The 20,915-nt window shown below is 38.6% G+C and overlaps 1 protein-coding gene and 1 pseudogene across 4 annotated transcripts in view; one reads left to right on the forward strand and one right to left on the reverse strand.

The window, feature by feature from the left end:
- The window catches only part of LOC110988144 (broad substrate specificity ATP-binding cassette transporter ABCG2-like), an 88,477-nt gene that overhangs the window by 17,906 nt on the left and 49,656 nt on the right, over positions 1–20,915 (forward strand). For 3 of the 4 annotated variants that reach the window (XM_022251404.2, XM_022251403.2, XM_022251405.2), the window contains exon 2: positions 3–112. The exons of the other annotated variant lie outside the window; for it this stretch is intronic. In XM_022251404.2, coding sequence (XP_022107096.2) covers positions 11–112 — 102 coding nt within the window. In that variant the 5' untranslated portion in view covers positions 3–10. The remainder of the gene's footprint in view (positions 1–2; positions 113–20,915) is intronic. 4 annotated transcript variants of the gene reach the window in all.
- LOC147796040 (uncharacterized) lies at positions 7,175–14,375 on the reverse strand (annotated as a pseudogene).

Genomic DNA, 20,915 nt, shown 5'->3' on the forward strand with positions numbered 1-20,915 from the left:
AGCACAGAAAATGGATGCTACCATTCCCAATGGGAGAATATCTCCAGTACCGATACCTGGCCACAATCCTGTAACCTTAATGATGTCTCATGAACAAGAAATGAAAAACAAGGTTTGTATTTTTATACATTACATGTAGCTATGTTTGCATCCAAGTTTAGAACCAAAAAAGTTGTTTTCAAAGAGTGATCTAGATACATGGATAATGGTTGTTCAACCTTTTTCCAAGTTTATGAATTGAAAGTCCACAGGATGTAGACCTGTCCCATCCTGTTGTAGTGTACATTTTGTATGCTCCCGAAAAGGATGGGGAAAAACGGATAGCCCTAAATAAAAACTGTGGACAATACAATCTTCAAACACTGTGCTTTTTGTTGATCATCAGCTGGCTAATCTCAAGCCACACTATTCAGGGCTAATTTGGTACCTGTACGTATATGTATGTGCAGAGATACAGCAAATCAATGTAAATTTACAAGCACATCTACAAGTACTAGTACATGTATGTATTTGCATTTGTTCAGCCACTTTGAAACTGAGCTGTATAGAATAGATTATTAGATGAGATGTCAACACTGCGGTGGTACAACACGCGTGCAAATGTTAATGTGGAGTTGTGTTTGCGCTGGACTATTTTTTCCAACAGTTTCACCAAGCCATTGGTAAAATGAAGAAACCCACTGTCTGCACTGGACTTTTGACGCAGGAAAACTTTACAAGACCATAGGAGAAGTTGTCAGTGTAATGAGTTATGAGGGCACTTTGTGTGACTCCTTTCTGCATAACATTTCTGTCCTCGTTATCATCTGGCAATGGCGCACTCTCAACACCAGTTAATCTTGGAACTGTATCAGTAACAATTTCTGCTATGATTAGGATCAACAGAGGAACAGATGCACTGGAAATATTCACCTCATGCCACACTGCAACGAAATGTGCAACATGCATGCTGTTGTGCTTGGGCCAGATTGCCCATGCTTTTACCACCTCATGCTGTATATACTGGACTTACATGTACATGTACAGTGTACATTTAGCTTGCGAATTTGTGATAGTTGTTACTACTCTAAGGGGCATATCCAATGTTGGGGGCGGGGGAGGGGTACAAGAGGGACAACATCTATTGAGTGGGGGCCACAAAATTGGAGTTTCTTTGTGTAAGGGTTTATGGCATTTTTCAGGGGCTGGTGGCTATGGGCAAGGCTGAATTTTGGGGCATTTTTCAATTTTCATGCTCTTGAAAGGAAAGGAGTTGAAATAGTCCACCCGCCCCCCAAAAAATCACCTTGCTCTCATTATTTATCAAAAACTAAAATGACTTTGCCCCTGGGGGGAGGGGTATGGCCTTTGTTGGCTCCCGCCCGTGACTAACAGAAAGTTCTGGGAGTTGAGCATTTTGTTGTTTTGGATTTGCCACCTGTCAAGTTAATGATGCATATTACTAGTTCATTTAGCTGTACTGGTAAAAAAAAAAAAACTAGAAGCAGTAGTTGTTACAGCAACAACCACAGAGCTTTTTCGGATTTCGAGTTGTTGAACAGATAATTGTGTCAGTGATGATCTGTGACAATTTTGTTCTTGGACCCTCTGCAGCAGCTGGAGTAAGAGTTTACACCTAAATATACAGTCGGTCACATCGACAAAAGTGCCAAAGACCGGCCGTTGAAAAACAAGTACAAAACCTGTGGGGAAAGTAAAATATTACAAAATGAATTTTAAAAATCACAAGGTGATGTCATCGTGACATTTTCATTTGGAATAATTCTTTTTATCAGGGTCTTTGTTGGGTGCAACTTTGATGACGATCAAACGTCGCAAAGTTATACCAACATGGTGGCTTGAAAACATGTGCAGTGTCAATAGATGATTAACACACATGTATGCTCCTTTAAGTTTATGTCACATGATTTGCGTCTAAACCGAAAAGGTTTCATGAAATATTACTTGATATTTTGACTCTTGAGTATGTTCCAAATCGAAAAGCACTGCGTAAAACATACAATTTCCCTTTCATTCTTGAGCGGAGGTTGAGGATTACTCGCTCATCACGATTGGTAATAGTGTGTTGTAGAAAAACGTGTGAAAAACCTACGGGAAAGGACTGCAACTTTATTCTCGGGTCACGTAACCCCAAATGTTGATAGGCAGCCCCTCGGGTTGATGAACTACATACGCTTTCAATACAAAGTCGCTCAGATGAATGAGTGCGACAGTCTTTGACTTCAGAAAACTTGTACAAAACCTATGGAGACAAACTGCACCTTTAAAGTCATGTCATGTGATTTGCCCTTATATCAAGAAAAAATTATGAAATATTATTTGATATTTGGACTCTTTGGTATATTTTTAATTAAAAGAAAGGGAAAATTTAGTTTAATTTTTCGTTTGTTCTGGTAGTAATTTTCAGTCGAAGTTGAGGACTACTCACTCATTAGGCTCGATAATAGTGTGCAGTAGAAAAACATGTACAAAGTCTATGGGGAAAATTAAACATTCAAAAATCAATCAAAAATAGTTGATGACGTCATCACAACTTCATAATCTTGGTATCATTATTGTACAGGTATAACATTTTTTGTTTGCTGTAATTTGATGACTATTAAAGATCACTAAGTTACGAAAACAGTGGCTTGAAAACATGTATAAAGTCAAAGGGCTGTAAACGTGTGCAGAAAAGCTGCTCCTTTAAGATTTGCATCTAAACTGAAGAAAAATTATGAAATATTATTTGATATTCTAAATCTTGGGTATATTTGGAATCAAATGAAAGGGAAAATTTAGCCGGACTTCTCTTTCGTTCTGGTAGCAATTTTCAGTCGAAGATGAAGACTACTCACTCATTAAGCTCGATAATAGTGTGTAGTGCAAAAACGTGTACAATCCCTATGGAGAAAAACTGCACCTTTAATCTCATGTCACATGACCACTGATGATGTCGTGATGATGCAGGTGTTCTGGACCCTCTTTACGTAGTGGAGTAGGAGTGTGCACTAACATGAAATCAGTTAGATTGACCAGCGTCCCGAAGTGTGGCTGCTGAAAAACGTATACCAAAACTATGGGGAAAAATAAAATATTCAAAAATCAATACGAAATAATGTGATAATGTCATCATGACGTCATCCATTTGATATAAATCTTGCATAAGGGTCTTTGTTGGCAATCACTTTGTCAACGATCAAACATCGCGAAGTTACCAAAACTGTGGCTCAACTACGTGTTCAAAGTCAATGGGCTATAAACTCATGTGCAGAAACACTGCTCCTTTCATTTCATGTTACGTGATTTGGGCTTGAACTGAACAATTTTTATGAAATATTATTTCATATTTGGACCCTTAGACATATTTCAAATTAAGTATCGGAGCGTAAAGTACCAGATTTCCTTTTCTTCTTATAGCAATCTTGAGCCAAAGTAAAGACTACTCGTTCACTAGTGTCAAGTAGAAAAATGTGTACAAAACCTATGGAGAAAAGTAAAATATTCAAAAATTAATATAAAATAAGGTGATGACGCCATCATGACGTCATTCGTTTTCAATAAATCTTGCCTCAGGGTTTTTGTTGCCTGTAACTTTGATGATGATAAAACCTCTGAAAATTACACAAATGGTAGCTTGAAAATGTGTACAAAGTCACTGTGCTGAAATAAATATTGAAAAATCAATACTAAATCACATGACGACATTATCATGATGTCATTTCTTCAGAATAATCCTTGTATAAGGGTCTTTGTTGACTTTCACTTTGATGGCGATGAAATGTCGCACAGGTTTCAAAATAGTGGCTTGAATATGTGTACAAAGTCATTGGGAAAAATTAAATACTCAAAATTCAATAATACATGTAAATCAAAGGACGATGTCGTCACGACTTCGTCAGTTTGGTATCATGTTGCTATCACAGTTACTCCTTGGTGTAACTTTAATGATGATTGACTATTGCTTAGTGACCCTAATAGTGCCTTGAAAACTGTATACATAGTGCTTGGGAAAAATATTAAATATTCAAAAATGAATAAGAAATCGGTTGATGCCTTCATTGTGACGTCAACATTTTGTTTTCAAGTTGGCATTGGTGTCAATCCTTGATGTAACTTTCATGACCTTTGAACTACATTAAATGACCAAAAATGGTGATTGTTGGAAAACCGTGTGCAAAGTCTATGGGAAAAAAATTAATTATTCAAAAATCAATAATAAGTAATTGATGATGTCATCATTCTGAATTTCTTCTAGGACCATCCTTGGACGATCATCCAACTATCCTCCAAGTTTGAAATCATTCTGATTTTTCTAACTGCCAAAGTGTACTAGTGGAAGAAGTTGTCTGAAAAAGGAGGAAAAAGAAACTAGGCACATCTTTGAACTAAGGTCCTTCAATGATGTAAGTTTCGATGAAGTTCCAAAGGTGCAAAAGGACCAAAGTCGATGGTGGAAGAAACATGCACAAAACAAATGGGCTTTTGGTCAGAAGAGGAAGAAGAAGGAAGAAAATAAAAAACAGAACAAAAATTGGGATAAGCCAACCCCCCCAAAAAACACAACGATTACAATAGCTGTTTTGGCAACTTGCCGAAACAGCTTTAAAAAAAATGATAGGGAAAACAATACCAGTTTCGGCAAACTAGAGGTTTGACTGTTGTTAAAATAACGGCAGGCTCTCAATTTTGAAAAAAGAAATTCAAGAAATTAAACTATGAAAGTATCAGAAACAAATACCGTAAGTAATGATGTTTTATTCAATACGATGCGATATGTATTGAAATAAGGCTTTGAATAAATGTGATTTTTAATGTGATGAGAGCTGTTTACTGATAATGTTTGAAAGAAATCATCACATGTACTGGTATTTCAAAGGATATTGAGCTTGAAGAAGTGCACTTTAAATGTCACTTAACTTGTCACCTAATACTTCCCTTTGTAGTCAACAATCTGCAAAATTTCAACCCAACGGGACGTGTATTTAGGAGATATCAGGCCTTAAAGGATGCGTATGGATTGTAGAGGAAATATCCTGTTTGAATCTGCAATATTGGTCCTTCTGTTGCAAGGCCGGTGGACATATCGAGCTATAAAATTAGTCATTTTGGCGTTTCTGTAGACCTCAGCACTGTGGTCTTACAGTTCTAATATCAAGGGCGCATTGTGCAGAGGCATACAGAATATAGGCCATTTTCCAGTTTCCAATACTTATGCCCTTTGCACAGACAGCCAATGAAGAAGCAACATCTTGCACTAGGATAAAGAAAACCCAAAATTAGAGAATAATGAACCAGGGCACACATGCTGATTTATAAAGAAAAAAAATATTCAACCTCCGACATAGGCACTTCTCTGCATACTAAATATGGATACATATAGCACAACACAATGAGTTAGAAAACTAGCCACTTTGGTGTTTCCACTGATCTCAAAGTTACCAGGCTCGTGGCTTGAAAATGTGTACAAGGTCAATGGGCTGAAATAGATCTTAATAAATCAATATTTAAGAAATCAGATGATGACTTCATCATGAAAACATCTTATGAAATATTACTTGATATTTATACTCTCAGGTATATTTCAAATCAAATAACAGGGTAAAATGTACGATTTCTCTTTCGTTCTCATAGTAATCTTGAGCCGAAGTTAACGACTACTCACTCATGAGTTTTCATAAGTAAAACATATACAAAACCTATGGAAAAAACTGCGGCAAGAGTTGCCGAAACAGCTAAAAATAATCAGAAAAGCAGTAGCTGTTTCGGCTGACTCACCGAAATAGCTAAAAAAAATCCAGCGAGTATTTTCACCTGCTGGATTGTTTATTGCCAGATTTTCATCAAAAGTCTCTAAAGTGGTTGTGTCTTTGTTTTCTTGAACATTTAACGTTTCAATTGCATTTTTTGTGCATATACATGTACCACGTACATGTATGTATCTGAACATTTTCAAGGTGAGCGGCCTTGCTTTTTCCATCCTGAACTTTAGCTCAGATTCAGAATGAACCCATTTCTCCCAGTGCTGTACCAGGGGCCCCATTTGCAAATATGCCAACAGGTGTGAACAGGAGTAATGGCTGCTGAAACAACCTCCCAAGATTTATATGGACAGATAATGACCAGGGTTTCAATAAATGCTTTGTTTTGCTTTTTGGGCAGTGGATTATGCCAGGTAATTCCCCTGAGTGGAGTGCTCAAGTTAGGGGGACTTCTAAACCCAATAAGATATGATTTATTATTTAACTTGCACTTGAGCATGCTGTACATGTACATTTACAGGTGCAGACACTGAGGAGAAAAATTCTCCTCTGAACTTTTTGAGAGGATAGGTGATTGTGTTTTTTGGGGGGATGCCTGAAAGAGTTTTCTTGAACTCTCGTTTGCTTTTTTCTTTCTCTGTACCAGCCTGGCATAAATGAGCATGTAATTTACAGGACGGGCAAATAACAGTGTACATGTACATGTATGCATGTGATGTGTAACTGCATTTAGTCTTGTCCAGAAATGTAGTTTACATCATTTCAAATTGACACTGCTGCATTCTTCCTAAGCATACATGTACTTAGTATATGTCAAGTTTGAAAGATTAATAGCGTTTTCACAAGTCTAGAATTTTCTGCCCTTGTTGAAATCGACCTGCACTTTGCAGAAGTCTCCCTCCCTTAGATAAGGCAGTTGATCTACAGTACAGGTGTACCCCATTTTGTTCAGTGTACATAATGTACATGTACTTCTACATGTACAGTGTACATGTGAGAAGAGTACTGAAACCAAAATGAAAAAAAGGGATTTCAGTAGACCTTTCCACTGATAAATTCATAATTTTGCACACATACATGTACATTGTACCAAGAACATTTCCGGCAGCTTTATAATTGAAAAATATAAAAACTTCCCAATCATTCTCTCTCTAATGCTATGACGAGGCAGCACTGTTTCAGCCTTACTTCCCAATCATTCTCTCTCTAATGCTATGACGAGGCAGCACTGTTTCAGCCTTACTTCCCAATCATTCTCTCTCAAATGCTATGACGAGGCAGCACTGTTTCAGCCTTACTTCCCAATCATTCTCTCTCTAATGCTATGACGAGGCAGCACTGTTTCAGCCTTGTCCTCCAATGTGTCTGTGAATGGGTGCATGTGTTTGACAAAGACTTGCATTCAAACGTGCAAAACAGACAGTAATTGCAAGTTAGCTACCAAAGGCATTATTTACAAAACCCTCTGCTTTGGAATCACTAGCACTCAGGACTCTTTTGGCAATTAATAAATGACCATCACTTCCAACTACAGAGTGCACGGTAAGGGTGCCCGGAAATGTCTTCACGTTGGACCAGTTATCGGTGATTACCTGTCCACTGGCAACGCAATCATCTTTTGTGATGAAGAAGTACTGTATTTTGTTGCCTTCCTTTCCGCTCCTGGCAAGCCCAAGCAAAAAGTCAAGAGCATCCTGTATTACTGCAGCTTTTTTCTTGACGGCTTCATCTGCCAGACACTTAACTGTACCGCCGATGCCATCACTGGTTCCTTTCCTGTGTTGTGCTTCGAAGTAATCCCACTGTGCTTCTACACCGGTGAACAACTTATCGTGGTCACATACATGTGTATATATGTACACGTACATGCGTACCACTGCAAACATTGTCTTGTTTCTGTATTGTGCTGTTGGACTGTCTGTCCAGTAATGGACTCTTGATAGATTTGGCACAGTTTCCTTCAACTTTGGCATCAAATTTGTAATTATTGCAAGTATTGTGGATGTATTGTGGGCTCTCTCATCTGAGATAGCAGCTAAGCTTTTGTGGACTAGCCTACCATCTGTAGTATACTACGAAGGGGTGAATGGTGACAGAGTCATGTGTCCAGTAACCACTTGTACTTCTTCAAGTGGAACGCACGTGTAGTTGTCTGAAAAATCCATGTGCACAATTCAGTGGTCAGGGGGAAAATCTTTGCATTTTGACATAGCACGATACTTGTTCTGCACGCGGAGAACATGCAACCAAAATTCTTGGATGTTCTTTGTAAATCTTGCACAGAAACCATCTCTGCCGAGTGAAACTTGAATGAGCTTTGTTTTTTTCTATTGTCTACTGTAATGCAGGCCCATTCCTCAAAGCTGATGTGATCTGGCTGGATTGACTGAAGTAGCAAATGTACTTCTTGCTCATTGCTGTCTTTTATGAACTGATCTTGGTTGTCTCTTGATACATTTCCCAAATTTTTGAGAGCCTTGAGTTTCAGCGACAAGTTCTGATGTCTTTGACACAAGTAAGCATTTTGGGATGCAAACTGAACCAACTTGATGTGAGGATATAGGTTTCTTCTTACCCTATGAAAAGCTGATAGTGACAGGTGCCGTTTCTCTGGATTTTCTGTGATGTACTTAAGGTGTAGATTGTCTATGTAGTCAATGAGGTATCATGTCTGTTTCTTGTCACCCACACCTGTCTTGCATGCATCTTTCTTCCCAGGCATCATTCTTGAGTTGTCATCCCTTTCTAGGAAATCTTTAACTTCATTGTGAAGAGAATTCCAGAGTTGCTCTGTCTTTGTCTCAGAACCAGCAGAGTTTCCTGTCGCCTGTGCCAGGTTTTGTTGACCCAGACCACTTGATTTCTGGACCATAGACAACAACCAATACTTCCTGAGAACTTTTTACCACAAAGAAAGTTGCTCTTTATTTGATTTGGTTTTCTTTGAAGCACCAGTCATCTCGTCTAACACAGCATTTGAGAAAAGCAAGTGTCTCTTCATTTCTCTCGTAGCCCTTTTCTCTGAAATGCCAGCATTCTTCGGTATCAAGTTGGCTTTTGACCTGGGTGTATTTGAAGCGTTCACATTTGGTTTAGATGAGGTTTCATGATATGAGGGATGAACTCTATATGTATTAATCTCTTGATTCACCGAATACAACTTGATAACATTTGAATAATATCTCAGAGCTATGTGTGATTCTGTCGATAACGTAGATTACAAGTGGAGTTTGGGACACACTTTAATATTTAAAATCGAAATCCCTAAAGGTAAGAAAGGACAATCCTGATTGGGGATCATTTTGACATACATGTAGCATTTCCACATACATTAACATCAAAACCAGTACAAAGTGACACTAATTTTGAACAGCACAGTCCTGGAAACGCCATTTCACTTTTTTGCAACAAATACGTTCAGTGTACATGTATATTGATGAAAACATTCATTTGAGACCAACGCTGGATTGAAAAACAAGAAGATTGAAGACAGCTTATATTTTCGAAAATTTGTTTGTAATGACTTGCCTTAAATAAAAACTGTACATTTCCAAATTACCATGCCCAGATTTAGGCATAGACTCGGTCAAACTTATAAATGCGACATGATAATCATGCATTTGCGGTAATGTACCAGTACTGGGAATGGCCCTACTGGCTGTGGTGAGCCATACATGCTTATGTCAAATATTTTTTTTTCCTTCGTGTTTTTTTTTTGTTAGAATAAAAGTGGAATTTTGCAAAAGATGAAATATCCTGTCTTATCATTGTGTACACTCAGAATGAAAAAAAGAATTATTATAATGTCAAGATAGCTTTGTATTTTGACTTGTTGCTTTTCTATAGGGTTCTGTTTGAGTTCACTGGTGTATCCAGCTTGGGGGGAGGGAAGGAGGACAACCTGCCTAGCGTCTGGTGACATTTTGCCCTTCAGAAAAAAGTGCCAAGTGTAATCGTAAAAAAAGGGAAATAAATTATCCATTGCCCCCCACCTCAAAGCAGTTTGATCAATTAATAGTAATCAGTGATCAAGCAATCTTACAAATGATATCTAAATCAGGAGAATGAGCAAGATTTTCTTTTTCATTTTCTTTCTATTTTGGATGAAATTGGTAGATGACATGGTGTTTTTTTCATGGACACATTTGTCTGAAGCTGTCTGCAAACAGCTCAGTTGCTTTCAAAATTCCAAAGTGAACAAATTGTTTTGATTTCTCTTTTCTTTATAGTACTTATTTCTGATTAGTCTCAAGGTTCCATAGGCTTGTTTTGATTTTTTGATAGATTAGTTACCGGTATTACAGTTCGTTAGGGTACAAGGTATTCATTGTCAACAACTAATTGCTTAATTTGCACTAATGAATGTTGCAAGGATGGCTCTGTATATGTAACATACAATACAGTGTCAATGACATTGAATTTATTAATTGAAAGCAAAAACAACAATGAAATGGCAAACACGAGAAAACTTAGTCCAGGAAAATCTACAAAAATGCAGGACTTTCTGCGTACAAGCCATAATGCAAAATTGAAGCTTCTTCCTGAGAAGGTTGAAAATAATGTTTACTGAGGCACAAAGATGTATTTCACAGGTTTGTAATCAAAAACATTGATTGCAGCTACCCTTTAAGGAAAAGCAGGTAACGCAAGTGATCTTATCCAAAGAAAAGGCAAAACATGCTGGAGAGGCACTTTTGAATTTCCTTCCACCTCCTGCATGCAAAATACTTTGAGGTGGTCTTCACTGTAATACCATAATTCCTGCTTATAAAATGTACAAGCAAAGGAAAATCTCAAAAACAAGGAATGGAAAAACAACAAGGGACCTTTTTCAGTTCCCTGATGTGGTAGGATAAAGCACACAGACTGCCAGCTGGTGACATAAGGATTAGGGACTTTGGGGAGGAGGGGGGTCCCTTCAAAAAGTTGATGTCCAGAAAACAAAGTTCAGTGACAGGAAGTAACTTTAGCCTTAGGTTGGTGAACTTTGCCGTAATAAGCTTTCTTTGGATGGCCTCTAGGGTCAGATGTGGTACCTGCTAACTGAGTGTGGGAAGAAAAACAGCTTAATTTTAATGTATCGTATGAAACAGTGGGGAGAATTAAAATGTAGTTAATCTAGTGATAAAAGGTTAATCTTATACACTGTACATGTACATGTACCATATCACATCATATCACAATACTGTACTATGGGGCTGTTCATACCATAGGGAACAGAATTAACCAGTTCGTGAAACATACCGGTAAAGGTCTGGTATGCATTGAGCTTTTGATTTTAAGCAAGAGGCATATCCTTGTGTACACTAAATATTGTTCTTTTTTTTAAAAAACTCGTCATTCCAATAAAACATCACTGTAAACGCATGTGTATTTTAAAACCTAAACCTCACTAAAGGCAAAAATGTTGAATTTTGTATCAATGGAAGTGGGAAATTATAACGAAGTGCTATTTGTAGGCCTATTAAGTGACTGGTTTTTCCACTACACTGCACTGCACAATGCTACAAAATCCACTTATGCTCTGTGGTTCATTTACAGTAATTTACTGCTTTTTGGTGGATTCAAGGGTTTACCGGTAGTTGGGGTTTAGTTGTACCGGTAGGAGGCATACTACTTGCACTTGTGAGACTGGTCTAGAGAATGTTCCATTAGAAGATTTCATACTTCTAGTGTTAACTCCTGGGAAAGTTTGGGCATAAATCTAGTACTATACCTCATACATGTGCATGTACAGCCTTGTTCTGACATACCGGTACTGCTAAATAAGGTCTGCTGTTTGTGCACCCTTATTTTTTACTTATAACTTAACAAATGAAACCAAAACAAAATTGGAGACTCATGCATCCAAGTACTACATATACATGTACACGGTGTACTTAGTATTCTGAGATTTCAAGGTTCTTTGTTTCTTGTTCATACATTTGAGAGTGCACAGTGAAGAACCAGCATAATGGTTGGTTATGCTTGGCCTACGTTCCCACAGCTCTCTGTAGAAAATGTACGTTATGAAACCATAAACAATAGAATCCTGCCAAGGCCAACAAACAGAATATCCATACAGAACTACCGGTACATGTATTTCCACTGAAGCATGAAGCTACACTGAGTCACTGTATGGCACTCACACATAAAAAATGAGAATCGAAATGTTGATGAACAGGCCAGCATGGTACATGTATCATGTGTATCATACATGTACAAGTACATGTAAATCCTTCATACTGTTTTTTTTATTTCTTTTAAAAAAATGCTTTCATAACAAAATGCTTTCACTTTCCAGTTACAAGCAAAACAAACCATGAAGTGTTAAAGCAGTGCACAATCCAATTCTGCTACTGACATGTACATGTACGTACATGTACTGTGTACAGGCATACATGTATACGCATACATACATGTATACATGGTACAGTAAAACTGCTGCTTAAAAGAACAGTATACATTGTACAGGCTGTTGCTACATGTAGAATAAAACATACAACATACCGATAACAGCTGTTGTGTTTGATTAGTTTTCATCCTGTTTCAAGTCAATAGTAGACTAGGGTACATGTACATGCCTCGCATTATAGGCCACAGGCTGAAGCTCAAAAGACGCTTAAAAAATGAGTACCACTCCCACCTCTGGGGTCTACTTTTTTTAGAGTATATTTTGTAATTTGAACATGTTTCCTGCTTTACAGTAAAACTTCTCCACAAAAACTTTAGTTATTTTCTAGAAATAACATGCTGAAATTCATCGGTCTCACCGTGGCGCTGTTCTTATTCCCAAGATGTTGTGAAAAATCCTAAGAATGGAAAAACTCTAAGATCTTGGGAGGTTGGGAATTTGGTGGAATTAATAAAATCTTGGGTTTTTGCATTTCTGTTCACCTTTTTATATATGTGAACATAAATTTACGACTGGCTAAGCACATTAAATTTTATCACTTCATGATCAAATTATTTACATGTATAAGCTGCAAATTTGGCAATAAATTGTACCCTGTGCTCATTTAAGCATTTGGCAGAGGGGATAGCACTGTTGTATAGTAGCTTCCGGTTACACCGTGTGTGCATTACATGTGCAGGTACGTATACCGGTACTGTGGTTAGGAGGCATTTATACATGGAAACCCATTGGAAATTTTTTGACAAAATCGGGATCCTCTCATCCAAAAAACAGCCAATTAGGAGCCGCAAAAAAATGTTGACCAATGGCGAAAATGGTTTGGAGGGGCAACCATCCAATCAGAAATTTTGTTCTTTGTTACTTGGCAAGGCCTGGCCAGAAGCCAATGAGAAGTTGGGTTGGTTCTATTCTCTTTGGGGTTAAAACGTTGGGCGGGAAGGAAAAATTGTCGTGTTGTCACTCTTGTCTCGGCCTATGGAGGAGCAACAGCTACAGTCGGATTCTTCTACATCTTCTGCCAGAGCAACTGTGGCTGCTGCCGGCTCTTGATAAAGCACGGCCATACCTACAAAACTAATATTCCAAAGCTTGTCTTTAATGGCCAATGGTACATGATACCCTAAAGGGGTCACTTCTGATGGGATAGGCCTAGTATTTTTGTCCTTGTGTGTTTCATGTTGTCTGCTTATAAACATGTACATGTACATGTATCCAAGTCAAATAAGGCTTAAGGTCAGTATAATGTCTAAACAAAAGTGTAAATTTCCAATGCATGGAGGATCAACCACTTCTTGGGAAAAAATCTGATTTGCCTCCAAAATCATCACATGAAACATGTACATGTATGTCCCCCTTACAGCAGGCTAGCCATAAATATCTATGTAGGGACATGCATGTGAATGGTACATGTACCATGATGTAGCACGCCTGGGCTCCCAAGATACATGTGCACGCTCCTCAGCCAAACTGCACACAGGAAGCCAATGACAAGGAAAAGAAACAAACCCAGAAAATTCCTCTAAACTGACACAGGTCACCTTTCAACTGAAAATCACTGCCAAGTTGGGTGAACACTTCCTGTAACAAGGACTGATTTTCAATAATTTCCAATGCTTTTCTCTTTCCCTTGCCATAGAATACACTTGTTGAGTGCACCTAGAGAAAGTGTGCAGGCCAATCAAGGAACTGCATAGTTCTGCACCAAGCTGGTTGCACATCTTCAAGTCCAAAATTCCACGCTTTCTCCTTATTCCTGTCCAAAAGAACAAATTACAGTCAATACTTTCTTAATTACCTAGAGCAAGGATTCCAACATTGGTGTCTGGACTCTTGATGGTAACACTGGAATGATCTAAGCTTGCATGTTTAGCATGTAAAAGCAGCGTCGTAGCGGCTTCTTTGTGATCACATTCCAAACTGTGGCACTCATAAACTTCACAACAAGCATCCTTCCTCAATAACTTGTGACAAATCCTCCCAGGAGTTTTTAAAATCTCCAAGTCAGTTTCAAGTTTTGTTTTCTTCCAAGATTCAAAAATGAACTCCAGAAGCTCCTCTTTGTTTGTGCCGTCTGATAAGAACTTCTTGAACTGCTGGGGTGTCTTCTGCTCTGGACCATATATCTTTATTACATCAGACCCTGTGGCTGCTCTACTCTCTCTTTCCAAGTTTTTGATTCTGTCAACTGGGTATCTGTCGCTGACAAAATCAACTGTTGAACATCCATTTATGCTCCCCATGTTTACTATTGGTGTCAGTATGAGATTGGAGAATTCTCCAAAGGTATCAGGAATGTCTCACATTGCCTGGAGATGTGCCATGGCATTTATCAGCAATGCTCCATGGGGTATCTCTGAGACCTTTACTTCCTTACACTTCTCCTCCAGGACCCTCATCAATGCAGATTTGTCAGTCTTTGCCAAGGTGCCATTCATATTCAAAGGAAAGGAAACACTACCGAGAGAGTACTTGAAGACCTCCTTTAAGTCAGTATTCCACTTTTGCCCAGCCACAAGGAGATGAGAGAAGAACACTTTAATCTTTTTCATAACGTCTTTTCCAGTTGTGCTTTTACTTGTGGAATCATCAGTGAATGTCTTTAGCTTCTGCTGTTTGATTGTGGCATGAAAGTCCTGTGTCTCTGTAGTTGTTTTCAGAAGACATTGTTTGATGAAATTCAATGTACTGGTACATGTAGCAGTTTCTCCCTTGGTCTTGGCATTAAGAAGATCACTTTCAACAGCATCACTGGCAACTGCCCCTGAATTGAGAGCAATGAGTTTTGAAGTAATTTCAAAGGGATTGATCATACTCTTAATTGTGGAGACTACATGTACATAGGTGATGGCTTCTTCAAGCCTTCTGATACGAGGTTGGTCAAGTTCCTTAGATAACCTCTCCACCTTATAGTAGCCTGCCATTCTTTCACATTCTCTTGCTACTGCTGCTCTCTGTGGCTGTGCTACAATCCATCTTTGGACAGCACCTCTATTGAGACTGATACCTTTAATTTCACCAGGTGTTTGGCAGTCACGGTTGAGGGTTTCTTCAACAGCTTGGTCACATGCAATGGATGTAAAGGCATGATTACTTTGTCCCTGAACTGTCGATGCACCCGTCTGACTTAATTCACCATTCACACGAGGATGAGACTGTGGCAATCTAATCATCTCCATCCAATATGCCAGCAGGAATCTCGCATTGTTTGTCCTATCTCTGAAGCCTGCCTCTCCAAAACGCTTTCCAATGATAGACATGAATGACATGGCAGTATGGAATTCTCTTAGTCTGACCACTAGGTGCTCCTTGAGAGCATTCTGTGCCCAACAAATTTCCTGCACTTTGGCATAAATTGCTTGGTCAAAGACCAGGACAATTTCATTGAGGTGGAACTTGTCTGCTATCACTAGGCTGTGGTGTAATACCTCCTTCTTTGTGCTCATCTCTGTAGGCGATGCTTCAACTGAGGGGTGCAGGCCTCGAATTTCATTTTTTTTTAGGGCACTGCCATTTGGCATTAGTGGACTGGCAGAAATAAAGGGCAGTAATGCCAAACATGAGGGCATTAATGCCATCAGCGTACCAAAGTTAAGGGCGTTAATGCCATCCCAATTTTTTTTTTTATATCGCATGAAAATGTTTCAGGTCTAAGAAAAAGTAGGATATGCACAGAGCGTGCCGTATTAGACAAAAAAAGTGCTCGAACAAAATGTAATAACACAATCAATGTTGTTCTGCCATTACCATCTTTTGATCTGCCATATTATATAAAAGCTATAATTGTAACATGCAGTGTCAGGTGTCGAAATACACCTTTTTCCTGGTCCTACCAGAACCACACATGCAGCAGCATTGAGCAATCTTTGTTCGGGAGCAGGCCATGACAATTTTTGGGGTTTTTTTTTGGTTTATTTGGTTTTTTTTTTAGTTTGCCCATTTGGGTAGACCATGTCGTAAATTTGCTTCTTTTCCTACCTCCATGATTTAAGTAAGGCCTACTGCATACATGCAGTATTTTATTAGGTTAAAAACATACATGTGATAGGCCTACATGTAGTTGTGCTGAGCATGCAATATGCCTCTCAAAAATTGGGTCAGTAGGTCATAACATTATTTTGTGTGGGGGCAATTTTGTGCTGATTGAATGGCATCAGTGGGGAGGAAAACTTCCAAAATTATCTCAAAAAGGCAATACACAAGAAAATTATGAAAAATTCACACAATCACGACGGAAATCACGACTGCAATCACGATGGCAAACCAGCCAACAATGTCCATGTACGTCCTTATGCAGTTATCTGGTAATGGTGTAGGCTATCGCGTGGTAAGCAGGTGTGATTCATCTAGTCGGGCGCTAAAATGAGCAGAACAACCTCAAATTTCTCATGAACAAAGAAAATACAGACATAAATAAGAGACCAAATTCTGTGAATTAGCTTGCAGAAAACCTCTTGCAACCATGCTGCAACATAACATCGATGTCTTTCTGGCCTGCATTCGCAACGCGAAGAGTGTTTATGTACAGTACATGTACATGCAGTACATGTACAGTACAGACTGGTACTGGTTGCTACATTTGCATGACGCATTCTTAAGCATGGGTGCGGCACGGCGGGAACCAGAGCAGCTTCGTTTAATGCATAAAGTTTCGCGCATGTGTTTTTGCCACAATGACAGCGCGCAAAGAATTATGGGGCGATTTGTGCAAGTGAATGCATGCGCAGTGGGCACGGTGTTCTAGTCGATTGTGAGTAATCAAGGAACGATGTGTATGCTGCTTTCCATGTGCCTCGCTGAACAGGGGCAGTCAGTATGTATGTGTAGGGCACTACAGCCAAGAGAAAAAAAGGGCACTGCCATCTTGGAGGTGAAACACGATCACTTTTGGGAGGCACCACGGCTAAATGGGATGGCACCGACGGCCATGGCCATCCTGGCCATCGTGAAATTCGAGGCCTGGGGAAGGCACTGGTAGAAGAGAGCAGATTTCTCCAGTGGCTCCAAGGATTGTTGGCAGATGTTAAATCTAGTCCACCTTGGTAAATGGGGGTCATTTTGCCTTGATATTATGTACAGGAAATCACTCTCTAGGGCACTTCCAATGCACGGCTCCCATTTTTCTGAACTTCTCTTCTTTACCATGTTTACATCAGTGGTGAACTATGAGACCTACCAGATAACTAGGAAAACTCATGAGTCAGGCATGCAAATAAATATAAATTATAAAATGTACAGTTAAACCCCGTTGTTCAGACTTGGATAATTACCTTTTTGTCACAGGAACCTTCTTGGTCCAACAAAGCCAAAGTACAAGCAGATTTTCCAGTTAATGCTTCACTTTCACTTTCCAAGTACATGTAACTGCTACAGTAGTTGAAGAGCTGTCTGATGAAAGTGTGTCCTCAACAACATGTCCAGCTGACACCACTTAGCAATACACTATTTTGCTTTCATTTACTCTTGCAGGCTTATGGAACACAAGCTGTGGATAATCGTTCTGCAGCAGAGTCTTCAATTTATCATTTCTTGAAAGAAATTAATAACTATTTTCTGATCACTATTCAATTCCATTTCATTTTGAGGTCACAGAGTTTAACCTATTGAGGTTTTACTGTACATTCTACGTTTATATAACAAGAAAAACACTCAACGACATTCCCAACACTAGGATTTATGACGCTAGTTTTCAGTTCTTACTATGTAGTGAGATACGATTAGTCAAAAAAGATACATGCTATTTCACCGAAATATTGCAGTCGTGGCATAGATATTCTTTGGGATTCTATTCAGCAATTCAGGCTAAATGATGATCTGTAACAGTCTTCTCACCTGATTCCCATGGGCTCAATGCCTTCAATGTTTTTGATTGATTTGATGACAATTTCCGTCAGCCTTGACATTCGCAGTATTTCTTCACCATCTAACAGTCTTCTCTGAACAACTGATTTGCAAAAAGCATTGCAGCCATCTTTGTGGATTTCAAACTTGTCCTTCCCTGCAGTCCTGCATTTATGAAATAAATAATGCTCACGTATACATGTACATGTCTGTTTTCATTATACAAAATTCAAGAATGTGTGAAAGAGCTATAGGGGCATGATCAATTTGCTCCAGCAGACAAAACGGCTGAAGCATTTACTCATAAAATACTTTTTAAACCAGTGTCAGTGGCAGACACGTATGAAGGTTCGTTAAAATATAGGAGTTCAAAAACATAAGAGGGGCAGGGGTCCTGCCTGTTCCAATGTATTTCTTCTATTGAGTTGAATCTGCTATTCATGGGGTTTGTAGTTGGGCTCTAGTGCTGTGCATGGAAGTATTTCCGTACACCAAGATCACTTTTTGTAAATAAACCCTGTGAACAACCCTGTATTTTTTAAGAAAATGCTTCAAATTTTCACTGCATTGTGAGAGCTGAGATCTTGTAGGGGAAAATCTGTTATCTTTGCACAAGAGAATTATATTCCCTTAAAAATCATTTTCGGATTTACAGTGTTCACTTGGAGTGGGCAAACATCAAGAAAGGGAAAACGTTTATCATGCATTTACTAGTACACATGCCACAACTACATGTACATGTAAATTAAGTTTCATAATTATGAGCAGGAAAAAAGTGCAAAAAATAATTTTCTCTCGAACAACATTTCTGTACAACCATGGTGTACCTTTTGTAACAGCTTGATTGGTACCAGACTTCAATGGCTGCACAGTCCTTGTCCCTCACATGTATGTGAACCAGAAGCATCACTGTTCGACGTTGCTGCCTTAAGAAGGTTACCTGCATGTACATGTATTCAGAATACATACAATATGTTAACAAGATATTATAAAATAGCTGGGGAAGACTTCCATACACAAAGTTCATTTGACTCCCTGTGCACGTACCCTTTGAGGCTGGTGAGTAAGACTGCTAGGGTGTGTGTAAAATATTATATTACGATGAACGTTGGGGTTCAAGAAATGAGGCAAAAGATAGCTGTGTTGCAATTGGTCAAGCTACATGTATCATATAGCTGACAGTTATTGAAAGTACATGCTCAGTGATGCTGCTGATTTTCTGTAGTTTGGATGGGCAAACTGCTCAAGAACGTCACCATTTCAATGGGGATTTAAGGTGAATAAATCTCCCCATCTGACATGTACATGTTATTTGTTTTATCATGTTAAGGGTTTTTAAAATTCTTGTTGGCTAGCTGTTTGATCGTACATGTCTTTAACCCTAACCCTCCTCAATCCTTCACCTGTTGGAGGACTGAGGAGTGTTAGGGTTAATATTTTATGTGATGTGTTTGTGAAAGTTTTTATGTGTCAAGTTTTACTGTATACAGGTACATGTATAGTACATGTAATATTAATTAGCTGGTTCGGCAGTTCAGCCGAACCAGGTATTGTAATCGTTCTGTTTTTTTTTCTTTCCTTTTTAGCTGGTTCGGCAGTTCAGCCGAACCAGGTATTGTAATCATTCTGTTTTTTTTCTTTCCTTTTTTTTTTTTTTTTCCTTCTTCAGCCAAGTTCTTCTACCCCTACACATTGTCCCGCATAATGCGTGAGCAGTCCTCAACTTCGACCGAGAATTACAACCAGAACGAAGAAGAAATCAGACTAAATTTTCCCTTCCGTTTGATCGCAAATATACCCAAGTGTGCAAATATTAAATAATATTTCATAAGTTTTTCCCAGTTTAGACAAAAATCACGTGACATGAAATTAAAGGAGCAGTTTTCCTGCACACGTGTTTCTAGCCCATTGACTTTGTACACGTTTTTGAGCGACAATTTTGGTAACTTTCCAGTCTTTGATTGATCCCAAAGTGATAGCCAACGAAGACCCCGATGCAAGATTTATTGCAAAGGGATGACGTCATGATGACATCATCACCTTATTTTATATTCATTTTTGAATATTTAATTTTTCCCCACAGGTTTTGTACACGTTTTTCTACTTAACACAAGTGAACAAGTAGTCTTTAACTTTGGCGCAAGATTACTATAAGAACAAAGGAGAAATCGGGTACTTTACGCTCTGTTATTTTATTTTTAATGTGCGTAAGAGTCCGAATATGAAGTAATATTTCATAAGAATTGTTCAGTTTAAGCGCAAATCACGTGACACGAACTTAAAGAAGCAGTGTTTCTGCAAACAAGTTTATAGCCCCTTGACTGTGTACACGTTTTTGAGCGACAATTTTGGTAACTTTCCAGTCTTTGATTGATCCCAAAGTGATAGCCAACGAAGACCCCGATGCAAGATTTATTGCAAAGGGATGACGTCATGATGACATCATCACCTTATTTTATATTCATTTTTGAATATTTAATTTTTCCCCACAGGTTTTGTACACGTTTTTCTACTTAACACAAGTGAACAAGTAGTCTTTAACTTCGGCGCAAGATTACTATAAGAACAAAGGAGAAATCGGGTACTTTACGCTCTGTTATTTTATTTTTAATGTGCGTAAGAGTCCGAATATGAAGTAATATTTCATAAGAATTGTTCAGTTTAGGCGCAAATCACGTGACACGAACTTAAAGAAGCAGTGTTTCTGCAAACAAGTTTATAGCCCCTTGACTGTGTACACGTTTTTGAGCGACAATTTTGGTAACTTTGCAGTCTTTGATCGTTCCCAAAGTGATAGCCAACGAAGACCCCGATGCAAGATTTATTGCAAAGGGATGACGTCATGATGACATCATCACCTTATTTTATATTCATTTTTGAATATTTAATTTTTCCCCATAGGTTTTGTACACGTTTTTCTACTTAACACAAGTGAACAAGTA

Source organism: Acanthaster planci, linkage group LG19 (assembly GCF_054643075.1).
Source record: "Acanthaster planci isolate LZ-2023a linkage group LG19, COTS_SCS, whole genome shotgun sequence".
Lineage (NCBI taxonomy): Eukaryota > Metazoa > Echinodermata > Asteroidea > Valvatida > Acanthasteridae > Acanthaster > Acanthaster planci.